Source organism: Boleophthalmus pectinirostris, unplaced genomic scaffold (genome assembly GCF_026225935.1).
Source record: "Boleophthalmus pectinirostris isolate CB_2022bp ecotype Guang Dong unplaced genomic scaffold, ASM2622593v1 HiC_scaffold_18, whole genome shotgun sequence".
Lineage (NCBI taxonomy): Eukaryota > Metazoa > Chordata > Actinopteri > Gobiiformes > Gobiidae > Boleophthalmus > Boleophthalmus pectinirostris.
Window position 1 is genome coordinate 7,509,662 of NW_026571133.1, and position 13,038 is coordinate 7,522,699.

Consider the following 13,038-nt stretch of genomic DNA (forward strand, 5'->3'; position numbering starts at 1 on the left):
AAACAAAAAAAAAAACATCCCTAATTGAATAAATAAATGTAGGTAGATAAGTTAATAAGTTAAGTTAAAGATAAGTTAATGCCATACTGTGGAATATTCCCTCTGCTTAAAAAGTTACATAATGCATTTTTAACTATTTTTTGTTTTATTTGTTTTGATTGCTTTCTAAGAAATTTGCATAATTGCTCTAAACTCCCATTTTTACACTGTAATTAGAGACGCACTGCCCCTATCAAATAAACAAGATAAGATAGAACTTTTTAAACTCACAGCGAGGAAACTCACTCGTCCTTAATACAGAAAAATGCTTTGTCATCTAAATATCTGCACATAATGAACCCTGTTGTTTATCCAATCCAATCCAATCCACTTTATTTTTATAGCACATTTCATAAACAAAACAGTTTCCAAAATGCTGCACAATACAGATAAAACATCCAATAGAAATATAAAATAAAAGCTCTATTTAACGCCACTAGTCCTCGTTATGACAATGAAACTAGTCAAATCGAATAAAGAATATCAATAAATAATAAAAAGGTAAGAAAACATAAATAAATAAAGAGTCACAGAAAAGGTCCCCCTGGTTTTAAGTCTCGTCTTAAGCACCGTGAGCTGGAGTTGGCCCTCTGACCTCAAAGTGCACGCAAGGAAGTAAAATTTAGATAAGATCTGAGATGTAACGTGGGGCCAGTCCGTTCAAAGCCTTAAAAAACAAGATTTTAAGATAAAATCTTAAAATCGACAGTAAAACGAACTAGAAGCCAGTGCAACGACGCTATAATTGGGGTAATGTGCTCTCGGGTTTTGCAGCAGAATTTTTGGACCAACTGTAAGCGGTGAAGTGCCTATTCCATGTCTCTTCTGTCTTTCTCAGGTTCGAGTCCTCCTCCCATGCCATCAGTATGAGTGCCTATCTGAGAGAGCAGAGACGAGAGCTCTACAGCAAGAGTGGAGAGTTACAAGGTGAGGCTGAAACCTGAGGGTCTGAGGGTAGATGAGGCGAGAGACCAGTGAGACGATGACTGTAAAAGAGCCAGAGATGAATGGAAAAAAACAGGCAAAATGATGTGAGATCGGGTCGTCACAAATCATAATATCAACTCTTCGCGTTACTGTTATCGTGAGAAGAAACCATTTTACAATTATTCACGATAATTGACACCAAACCTTAAATCACTTTCATTGACATTGTCTGACTGGTCATCATTTCTTTAGTATGTCACAAAATCTAACTTAATGAATGATTAAAAAAAAAGTTAAAGATACACCACGTAATTTTTCTTGTTGCTGCATGCTTGTCTCATGGTAATGTTATTGCTTTGCTTGCACTGCTCCACATATATATACACAGTGTTGGGGAGTAACAGATTACATGTACCGGAGTTATGTAATCAGAGTACAAATTATGAGTAACTGTATTCAGTTACAGTTACTGTTTCAGTGAGTGGTAATTGGATTACAGTTACTTTGTTGAAATAAATGGATTACACGGCGGTATTTTCCTGTTTTCACATTTTGGGCTATATCCCCTTTTTTTTTTTTTCTTTTTTTTCTTTTTTTTCCGGTAATTCCACTCATTGCCAGAAACTAAACCAGGTCTAAACCAGGTCTAAACTAGATCTAAACCAGGTCTAAACCAGGTCTAAACCAGGACTAAACCAGGACTAAAACCAGGTCAAAACCAGGACTAAACCAGGCCTAAACCAGGTCTACTAAACCAGGACTAAACCAGGACTAAACCAGGACTAAACCAGGTCTAAACCAGGTCTAAACCAGGACTAAACCAAGACTAAACCAGGTCTAAAACAGGATTTAACAGGACTAAATCATGCTGCGTGGATGTGTTTCCTCGTCTTCTATCAATAATATTTTTAATTTGTTTAAGTAAAGTCTGGGCTTTTTATTTTCTTTTATCAGACAAAACATCTTATGTGAAGATTTCCTCGTCTTTGCTTCTCTACAGCAAATCAAGTAATCCAAACTATTCAGATTACATTACTCACTTTAAGTAATTTAATGGATTACGTTACAAACTACATTTTGGGGTATGTAATCTGTAATCTGTAGGGGAATACGTTTTAAAAGGAACCTTCCCAACACTGTATATCCGTAAACTTAAAAATCTATCTTTTCCCCCCCATTACGGGGCTTAAATCTGCTTGAAAAACATGCATATTTTCTACGAGCAGGGTATCTTCTCCACAGATCTGACCTGTAATTTAGCCTCTTGATGCCACCTGCTTGTCACCACTGAGATGAATAAGTTTAACATCATACTGTGGAACATCCTAATCAAAGCAATAACATCTCCATGGAAACAAGAAGGTGGCGTACGCTCTTCCACCAGAAGAGTTTCGATACAGATGAATGTGACATAAACAGCCAGATAAAGCAGTGTTTCCCAAAGACTGGGTCGCAAGAGATTTAGAAACATTTTTTTTTAGGATTTTTTAGGTCTGCAGTAAACAGATAAATACACCGTGTGCCCCCTGCTTCTCACTTTTTCGGCAGCATCGCCTTGTCTAACTAATTTTCTGTGGGAAACACTGATTACTGTTTTTCATTGTTTAAAACTTAGTAATATTAATTGTTCAGAGAGACACCATCACTCATTCAACAATAAAATATCCTCAATAATGTTCAACAAATATATTCTGTGATTTACAAATAATGTCTATTGACTTGGGTCGTGAAAATTTGAGATTTTTAAAATAAAAGATTGGGAAACACTGAGATGAAGCACTTAACATTTAGGTAACTTTTTTGGAGAGGAGATTTAACTAAAATGTTTTGGTTCTAACAATTATATTGTGACCTGCAATGGCAAAGGAGAAATTCTATGTTATTAGGTTATTTTTTCAGACCTGGAGTTTTGTTTCATACCCGACAGTTTCGACTGCTCACTAGCGGTCTTCCTCAAAGTGATCACGTGATGTCGCTGTGACGTGTCTAGTAGTAGTAGTGAGCAGTCGAAACTGTCGGGTATGAAACAAAACTCTAGGTCTGAAAAAATAACCAAATAACATAAAATATCAGAAGATCAAATGAACCTCATTGGACTAAAGGAGACATTCAATTTGTCAACTGGACAAACGTTTGTTTAGGTTGAAAACTGCTTCACAGCTCATCCAAGCTACTTCTTCAGTTTTGGTCAGATGCTTGTGAACACTTCCGTATATCTGCCTGCATGGAGGAGCTAACTACACTGAAACTCCTCCCTCCTCCTGCTCCTTTGTACGTTTGTCCAGTTGACAAATTGAGTTTCTCCTTTGCCATGTATTCTACCTAGACGAGTGAGGGACCTAGACACATGTGACCTGCATTATCACAATCCCCAATTAACCAAATACAGCAATCTTGACATCTCTCGCACTGTGCAAGGAGATTATTTGTCGCTGTACCTGAGCAACATGGAGGGTAGAATGTGAGAAAAATGCTATAAAAGAGGTGTGACAATAGGTGCTGCAGAGGTAACACAGGAGAGGAACACGGCAGGTCAAGAAGTTACACTGGAAAAAAAGTCTTAGGTGTGAAGAGGGAACAACCGCAATGGGAAAATACAACGACAAGAGGGAGAGAGAGACTGTACAGCGTGTCTAAAGGGACCTGCCTTGAGAAGCACGAGACTCTGGGGTGATATGGGGATAGAGATCGAATTGTGATCTGATCTTGTGGTAATTAGGGCCTGGAATCACAGGCTCCTTCATGATTAGATACGATACCTGATTAATAACTCGCGATATGCTATGACCACGATATGACAAAACATGTGATAATCAATATATTGCACATAATATATTGACTATGCACATTTTAGCAGCAATATTTCTCTACTCCTCTACTTGTGCGAAGTTAATATGAAATGCATGTGTTTTTAATCATCAAAACAGTGAATATATTAAGTGTATTGCATGAACAAGTTTCCTTCCACTAAATAAGCAACAATATTGTAGTTCAGTCACAAAAATAATGCTAAAATATAACAATAAACACTCAGTTATCAATACAACCTGATAACGATATGAATGCGAATGATAAAAATACTGTACACTGGAAAAAGTGATTGTTTAGACAAAAAAATACTGTCTTGACTCACTAAAAGCAATAGTTTTAGGTTACTTTTACAGTGAAATAAATCACCGTATCAGTGTATCGGAAACGATTTGCTTCCAGACACGTTGTTTTTGAGTTCGCACTTGGCTGGTGTCACTTCATCACAACATCACAACGTCACGTGGGCGGTAAAAACAATGAACTGTCTTCACCGTATCTGAAGTTGCAGCAGCCGATTTCGAGTGGAGGAAGATGGCAAGCGTGAAGACAGTCTTTACTTTACTTACTTTACAGTTACTGAATGTTTCCCGTTTGTCTATGGTTTGTTTAAACTATTTTCCGCAATAGCGTCACATGACCGATGTCACGAACCCAGCGAATCAGGAAGGCGGAAGTCACAGTGATGTAATCGGCAACTAGAGCTCCTACATCAGTGTATCAGCGTTTTCAGGCGTCCACACGGTGCCGGATCAGATCAGTACTCAGATGAATTCGTGGGAGCTGTCAGCACCAGATCGTTTCGTCTCTGGAGCCGTTTTCCATCGGATTAGTGTGGAAGAACACTGCATCCACAACGAAAATGACTCAAATATATACTAGTGTGGATGGGGCCTTAGTGAAATGTATCCAGTGTCAGAAGCTGAGATTTGGGCCCAATTTGAAAGGTAGTAGTAGCTGATCACAACTTGATATTCTTGACATCATAATACATCAAACTCAAAAATCAGATCAGCAACTTTGTAGAGATTGATGGTCTCCAAGTTGTTGTTTTTTTTTATCTTGCTACTAGAAGACGGCGATAAATAGTTTACAATATGATACTGAAATTGGAGATTTTATGATCATCTTCTTCTTGTTTGATTTTACAGCACAATAGAGTCACTGTGACACCTGAATATCAACCAAGACATGCACCTTTTATGTTGTTTTCATATTTCTGATCGATTGCAGAAAATATGACTCAGTTTATCAGTGAGGTAATCCCAAAAAAATCTTTAGTTGATCTTTATAGTCAATTTTTTATTCACCACTTTTCTTACAAAACACACTTGACACTTGCTTTGTATAGTACGCAGTGTTGGGAAGGTTACTTTTAAAATGTATTCCCCTACAGATTACAGATTACACACACCAAAATGTAGTTTGTAACATAATCCATTAAATTACTTAAAGTGAGTAACGTAATCTGAATACTTTGGATTACTTGATATTGTCATGCTTTTTAGTTTAGTTCTGGTTTTAGTCCTGGTTTAGTTCTAGTTTATTCCTAGTTTAGTTCTAGTTTAGTCCTAGTTTAGTTTTAGTTTATTCCTAGTTTAGTTTTGGTTTTAATCCTGGTTTAGTCTGAGTTTAGTTCTGGTTTTAGTCCTGGTTTAGTACTAGTTTAGTTTTGGTTTTAGTCCTGGTTTATTTCTGGTTTAGTTCTGGTTTTAGTCCTGGTTTAGTCCTAGTTTAGTTCTGGTTTTAGTGCTGGTTTAGTTCTAGTTTAGTCCTAGTTTAGTTCTGGTTTAGGTCCTGGTTTAGTTCTAGTTTAGTCCTAGTTTAGTTCTAGTTTAGTCCTGGTTTTAGTCCTGGTTTAGACCTAGTTTAGTTTTAGTTTTAGTCCTGGTTTAGTCCTAGTTTAGTTCCAGTTTAGTCCTAGTTTAGTTTTACTTTAGTCCTAGTTTAGTTTTGGTTTTAATCCTGGTTTAGTCCTAGTTTAGTATGAGTTTAGTTCTGGTTTTAGTCCTGGTTTAGTACTAGTTTAGTTTTGGTTTTAGTCCTGGTTTAGTCCTAGTTTAGTCCTGGTTTATTTCTGGTTTAGTTCTGGTTTTAGTCCTGGTTTAGTCCTAGTTTAGTTCTGGTTTTAGTGCTTGTTTAGTTCTAGTTTAGTCCTAGTTTAGTTCTGGTTTAGGTCCTGGTTTAGTTCTAGTTTAGTCCTAGTTTAGTTCTAGTTTAGTCCTGGTTTTAGTCCTGGTTTAGTCCTAGTTTAGTTCCAGTTTAGTTCTGGTTTTAGTCCTGGTTTAGTATTAGTTTAGTTTTGGTTTTAGTCCTGGTTTAGTCCTAGTTTAGTTCTGTTTTAGTCCTGGTTTAGTCCTACTTTAGTCCTAGTTTAGTTCTGGTTTTAGTCCTGGTTTAGTCCTAGTTTAGTCCTGGTTTATTTCTGGTTTAGTTCTGGTTTTAGTCCTGGTTTAGTCCGAGTTTAGTTCTGGTTTTAGTGCTGGCTTAGTTCTAGTTTAGTCCTAGTTTAGTTCTGGTTTTAGTCCTGGTTTAGCCCAAAATGTGAAAACAGAAAATTACCGCCCTGTAATCCATTTATTTCAACAAAGTAACTGTAATCCAATTACCACTCATTGAAACAGTAACTGTAACTGAATACAGTTACTCATCATTTGTACTCTGATTATGTAACTTTGGTACATGTAATCTGTTACTCCCCAACACTGACAGTAGGCAAAGTGTACTAAAATTCCCTCAGCAGGAAAGCATTGATTAAGTTCGGATAGCATCTTTAAATAACGGCCCACTTCTTTCCCTTTCCCCATCTGTCAGTGACTCAGAAGAGGAGTAAAAAAAGTGTGATCTGACTGTCTGAATGCCTCTCGGCGTTTATACGAAAATGAGAATTCTCTTTGCTTTCATTTCACCTGTCACAATGGGTCTCCACGGCCGCCCCGGCTCTGGCCACTGCCCCTTGAACGACGGTGGCGAGATTGAAGGAGTGAAAAATCATTTAGAAAGTGAAATAACTAAGTCCACTGTGATCAAGGGAGCGAAGAGATGGACAGATGGACGGAGGAGCGGAGGAAGAGAGAGAGAAAGGGAGGTTAGGAAGTGATTGTTTTCATCAGGGTCCTGTGACGAAGCTATCAAGAAATTTCTCAGGGAAGAAATGAGAAAAATTATTTTGAACTGGCTGAACTGACTTGGATTTTTCTTTAATCTTGGAGTTTCAAAATAAAGTTTAAAGGACTCACATTATGCTGTTCTTCTCTCAGACCGAAAACACTCTGATCCACCTTGTGATGTCATGCGGTAATACAGGAAATTCTCCACTGTGTTTTTAAACTCCATATACAGGGATCCCACGGTCATGGAAATCCTGGAAAAATGAAAATGTCATTTTCTAGGCCTGGAAAAGTCATGGAATTTTAGTATCTCTTTCACACAACTATACCGTTCTGTTAAGTTATCATTAGGTTATTAGGATTATTTCCAAACGTATGCGCCTTTTGTTTAAAAGAGATGACAATAAATGCACTGACAGTATTTTGAACGTTAAAAACTATAATACTAAACCTTAAGGTGAGTGGAAAGGGTTAACATTTCATATTTAGCCCTAAAAGTCCGATCAATTCTACACATGTAGGTGCTGTAAAGTCATGGAAAATTCACTTTAGGTCATGAAAAAGTCATGGAAAAGTTTAGAGAAAGAGTGGGAACCCTGTAAACACCTTCACTAGAATCATTTGGATGTGGTCGCAACCAGATCCAACCATACAACAAGACTGGTTCAGGGTTGTGGAGAGTATTTAAGTGATGGAAAGCATAACATATAATCTTAAACTGAAAGGGTATAAATATGATGAACAATGGGAAAAGTGGAATGCATTCATAAATGACACCAGTGAAATAACATAGTACATTAAAGTGCCATTACCAAATGCATGTTTATATAAAGAACCTGTAACTCCAAACTGTTCTTACATTGTTTTGATATATATTGTTTCTTTGGTAACACTTTATAATAACCACACATTATTTAGCCTTAATAAAGCATGAACAAAGACTTAATTAATAATGATTCATGCTTAGTAAATGTTTAATAAAGGATAATTTGTCTTCACTTTAGAAAATTATCATTTATTATCATTGCATTGCATTATTAGTAAATCATTCTTTCATAGCTTACTAATGATTAATAGATGCTCAAATGGTTAGTTCATGAGTAATTAAGTATGAAATAATTATGAGTAACTATTTACAGCACAGGCAAATTAAGTGCAAGTGCTAATTAAGATAGTAATTAAGTAGTTATTAAGTGTGAATCATTATTAAGTCATTGTTCATTATTAATTAAGCCTTTGTTCATGCTTTATTAAGGCTAAATAAGGTGTTATTATAAAGTGTTACCGTTTTTTATATGTTTTGAAATGTTTTCTAAAAATCAATACAAGTAAACAAAAAAAAAAAAAATCCAAGTCTGGAATCTCCAATAAACAAAAGGTAAAAGGAGCTGTTAACTTGAAAACTACAGCTTCTTGACATCACAAGTCGGAACAGAGTATTTTGAGTTTTGGAGATGTAAACAGATTAATAATAAAGTGCATGTGTGAATGAAACAAACCACAACTACAGATGTTTTTGAGGAGGTAACAATATTATAACATGGCTTAGAGCTCACAAGAGTCAGTGTTGTGTAATATAGGATATTTAAAGGGTCAGTATGTGACTTTTGCACCACCTGTATTTGCAGCTGTTATTGCTTTGTCTGGAATGTTCCACAGTCTGGAACTGAACATTTCTATATCAATGGAGACTAGTTTTCTCACGATATTAAGCTTTCAAACTCGATTTAGTTTTTTTTAGACTGTGATTTTCAACATTAAATGGTAGTACTTTCTTTAATATTCCCATGTGGCCTTATATCTGTGTAATCCCTCAGTGGTCCAGGTAGTTTCCATAGTGGTCCATGGGCGTATAGAGACCCTGCATGTGACGTCATAGCCTTGCCCTGATTCACTTCCAGCGGGCCAGCGAGCCTAATAGAGCGCCATTGTAAAGTTAGCACATTTATCAAGTAATTTTTGCAATTTTCACATAAAGACACATGCCGGAAAAGTGTTGTGCAGCAGAGAGATAAAGACACAGGGGTTCAGCTGTATCGGATCCCGGTGGAAGCTGACAGACGAGACTAGTGGAGCTGCCATCAGTGTTCTAAATGCCCGTCAATATTCGGGGGGTCCCCATCTCTGAACTGTTGAGCGATAAAGACTCAAATGTGAAAAAAGATAAAGACACAGATGCCACAGACAGCCTAAACTGAACAGGCCCTACTCGATTGATTCAACTTGAACTGCATTTAGGCTCGCGTGAGAAATGCTACAGTCGGACTAGATCCAAACCAGAGTCTACTGCTGTTACCTGAACTCAGTGCTTCTGCTGTGGGCTGATGTGCGGTAAGTTGCGTACAAAGTTCTACATGCTGCTGTTTTATGAGTTCCCGGTGATAACTTGAGATGAGGACGGCCCGCGGTTTTAACAGGAAACATAGGCTGCATTCAGACTGCAGCCTGAAGTGACCCAAATCTGATTTTTTTCACCCCTATGTGACCTGTATCTGATCTTTTAATGACAGTCTGGACGACACAGATCCGATTTTTTCAAATGCGACCCAGGCCACTTCGATATGTGGTCCTAAAACCGAAACATATCCGATCTTTTGATATGCGACTTCAGTCTGAACGGCCAAAGCGCATTCATCCGACCTACACGTTATCAACAAGCCACAAACGTCACTATTCTGCGCTGAAGTAGGTGAAAATTGTTATTGAACTCCGTGTCACTGAAGCGAAGCACATCACCACTCACCACTCTTGGCTACGTCTCCGCATCCACACGTTCCTTTCAACGGACGTCTTTGCCGCTGCCCCACAAAACACCACGGCCAAAAACCTCGTCCTTCTCCTTCTCAAATCTCCTCCTTAAAACAAGTAAGTTGTTCATGTTCTGGCTCCGGTACGAGAGGAACTTTAAAATCTCCAGGTGCTCAATGCTCGCGTCCATGTTTGGACAACTTCTGTAAACACAGAGACGCTCGCTGCGGTTGACGTCGTCGTGTCTCCAGTGCACATGTGGGACACGTTCAGGCCGTTTACTGTTCAAACTGGAGTCACATACAAGCTGCATTTAATTGGAAATGTGAACGACCTCGCAAAAACATCGGATTTCACAAAAAAATCGGAATTAAGCGTTAAGCCCTGCAGTCTGAACGTAGCCATAGATACCTTTCGCAATTGGAGGAACATTGGGAACATCAGGCTGATCCTGTCCGGGTCCGTATGGGATGGCGTCTGGACTATTTTGTATTTATTTCTTTATTTTTGAGACTTTTTAGGGGGTGTGACGGGTTAATCGGTTATTTTGCACACTGGTTGCCATAAATCGGGGAATTTATGACCCGACCACAGACAAGCCATGTCACTAGAATGTTAGATACCATCGTCGGGTCTGTGAATACGGCGACCAAAACAAAAAACCGTCACGTGACTGCAGGTTCTCCATACTAGTCTATGTGCTCTTATACTTGTTCTGATTCAACTCAAGATCATTCTAAAGATATTCAGGAAAGCTTCATTTCTGTCTTGTGAATGTGACTTTTTTAGTATCGATACCACCTCAAATAAATATCTTGGTTCGATACTCATTTTGGGAACGATTAGTATCAGATTTTTTTATACTTTTGACAACCCTAATTGAGACAAGTAAAAAATAAATTTAAACACTGAAATAGCTCAAGTCCACCATGATCGAGAAAGAGAGGTTAGGATGAAGAATAGTTTTCATCAGGGTCCAGCGACGAAGCCATTAAGAAATTTCTGGAGGAAGGAAATGAGAAAAATATATATTGAGACGGCGACGAGGGGGACTTTTCTGTCTTTAAATTAAACTTGGAGTGGAGTTTTAGGCAGAGGAATGGTATTTGAGATTGTCTTGATGACTTCTTGTGGCTATGGGATTACAACACTTAAGGTTTAGTCATGTGTGTCTCCCAGGCTCCTCTCTATGTTCGCAAAAACTCAGAAACTCCATTTTTTTGTTGAGTGAACTTCTTTGAGTCAATAATGTTATTAAGACGGGAGCTCACCAGTACGGACTTGGAAATAGGACTTTTGATTGTTAATTTCCAACACTGCGCATGAATGTGCTTAATAATAGCGGCGGAGCTCTCGAGATTGGGTTTAAAACTACTTTTAGTCCAAGAAAGAAAGTTTAATATTAATTCTATTGTGGGGTGGTACTTTTTTCCCAATTTAAAGCTGTGTTTAATCATTCTTTTTTCCAGCTCCCTAGACATTTTACTCATGGAAATACCGGATATTCTTAGTTTCGTTTTCTCCTCAATCTTGTACGGTGTCAAAATAAGTTTCAAAGATGTACTATGTGACTTTTCTAGTGTTTTTGCTTTAATTCGTTGAGGCAATTTGAGTCATTAATGTAAATTTAAGCAGAAAGCAATTTATTTTGTCCCCAAAGTTTGTATTATTCTGTTGGCAAGGAAACATTATTTCTTAAGTTTGAGAATTTATGGTGGTTACATGAAGCAGTGACGCAAATGCAGTAACATTTATTTATAATTTTTGTCTCGTTTAACAAAGCAAATGGCTTTCAGTATTAATTTCATGAATGTAAACTAGGCCTGTCACGATAATTACTATTAATCGATCGTTCAAAAAATGTTAAATGGAACAATACTTGATAGGTCAGTATTTATTGTGGTACTTTTTCTTTGTACTACTGGGAAACTTTTTGTTATTTTTCTGTACTACACTGAAATTTGACGGTTGAATTATGAGCCTCTATGACTCATTAGATACAAACTAATTACTTAAGTGCTGCATTTAGCTACACTTTGCAGCTCATATTTTTTAATAATATTTTACATTTAGAAAACCATTTGGGAGATAATTACGCTTTAAGATTTGGTTTCATTATTTCATTTATCATCTATATTTACTTCGGCAAAACATTGCACTTCAAAATTTGTTACTGTGACGGGCCTAACATAACTAAATCAAACATGATCCAAGGACGAAACTTTTTAGACTGGCTCTTCTCGATGTTCAGACAGACAAGCACCTTTAGAGTTTAAATAAGTGATGTCGGTATAGAAATATGTACAAAATCTATGGTGCTTTTTATTACATATGAGCCTGTACATTAAATGGCTGAAAATGAACTCTTGAGAGCTTTTAGTTATGTTATGATGTTGTTACCGCCTCAAAAACAGACCTCGAGCTGTGTTTTGTTTAATTCACACATGTTTGAGTAATGCTTATTATTACCGTAATTTCCGGACTATTGAGCGCACCTGAATATAAGCCGCAGGTGTCCACGTCTTCAAGAACGTTTTCAAGTTCGGGCCGTCTGCTTTTATAGCCTCTGAAAGCTTTTGTCGTCTTTTTGCGTTGAGTCAGTTCGTCACTGCCGTTGCGAAAATCTCACCATCGACTCGAGCTCAGGTGCAGCAGCTTTGTTTTCTTCTTCCACAGCCAGATCACTTGTCTTTAACTTAACCATCTGCATTTCTTCATGTGTTTTCCATGAAGAGGGTGTGTGTATGAAGCGCAAAATAACTGTTCAAAACATAATCAAATGAGCATCTTCCTCGGCGCCACATCCACGTCTCTACTGCGCATGTCTCCTGCAGAAAGAGCCTCTGTTCTGTCTGTATCATGTCAGTGTCTTTGAGGATTTCAGCAGATTTCAGACTCTCTTGGGGTCTATTCTAGTTTTATCAATCAGGTATGAGTGGATATGCGGCTACTGAAGTTTGAGACGTTTTTTCTCATCATTTACGCACATGGGTAAGACGTATCCCCTTCACTAATGTTCATTTAGCATCATAACTTACTTTATCACACGCCGATAAACTATTTGAGCGCACTGACAATATCATGAGCTTGTGCAGCAACTTGATGTTAACCCTAGATCCATGTGAGGAGAAAATTTAGTTTGTCGACTGGACAAAAGTTAGTAGATCCATGTGTTATCCGCACAGACAGCGGTGTTTTCTGCACTCAGGCTGTGCGTATTGTGTTACCAGACCATAGGCCGTATATATGAATGGACAATATGACAAACAAATAATTCGTTCATATATTCGCTGCATCGTTTTATTCGGCGCAGGGTTCAAAGTGTCAGCTTATAGTCTGGAATTTACAGTAGTCGGTCTACATCCCCAAAGCTCAAAATGCTCTGTTCCACCTTGGAATATCATGT

The 13,038-nt window shown here is 37.7% G+C and overlaps 1 protein-coding gene across 1 annotated transcript in view; it reads left to right on the forward strand.

Moving 5' to 3' along the window:
* exoc4 (exocyst complex component 4) overlaps nucleotides 1-13,038 on the forward strand; it is a 352,622-nt gene that overhangs the window by 93,972 nt on the left and 245,612 nt on the right. The window contains exon 10 of the mRNA XM_020940971.2: nucleotides 878-966. Coding sequence (XP_020796630.2) covers nucleotides 878-966 — 89 coding nt within the window. The remainder of the gene's footprint in view (nucleotides 1-877; nucleotides 967-13,038) is intronic.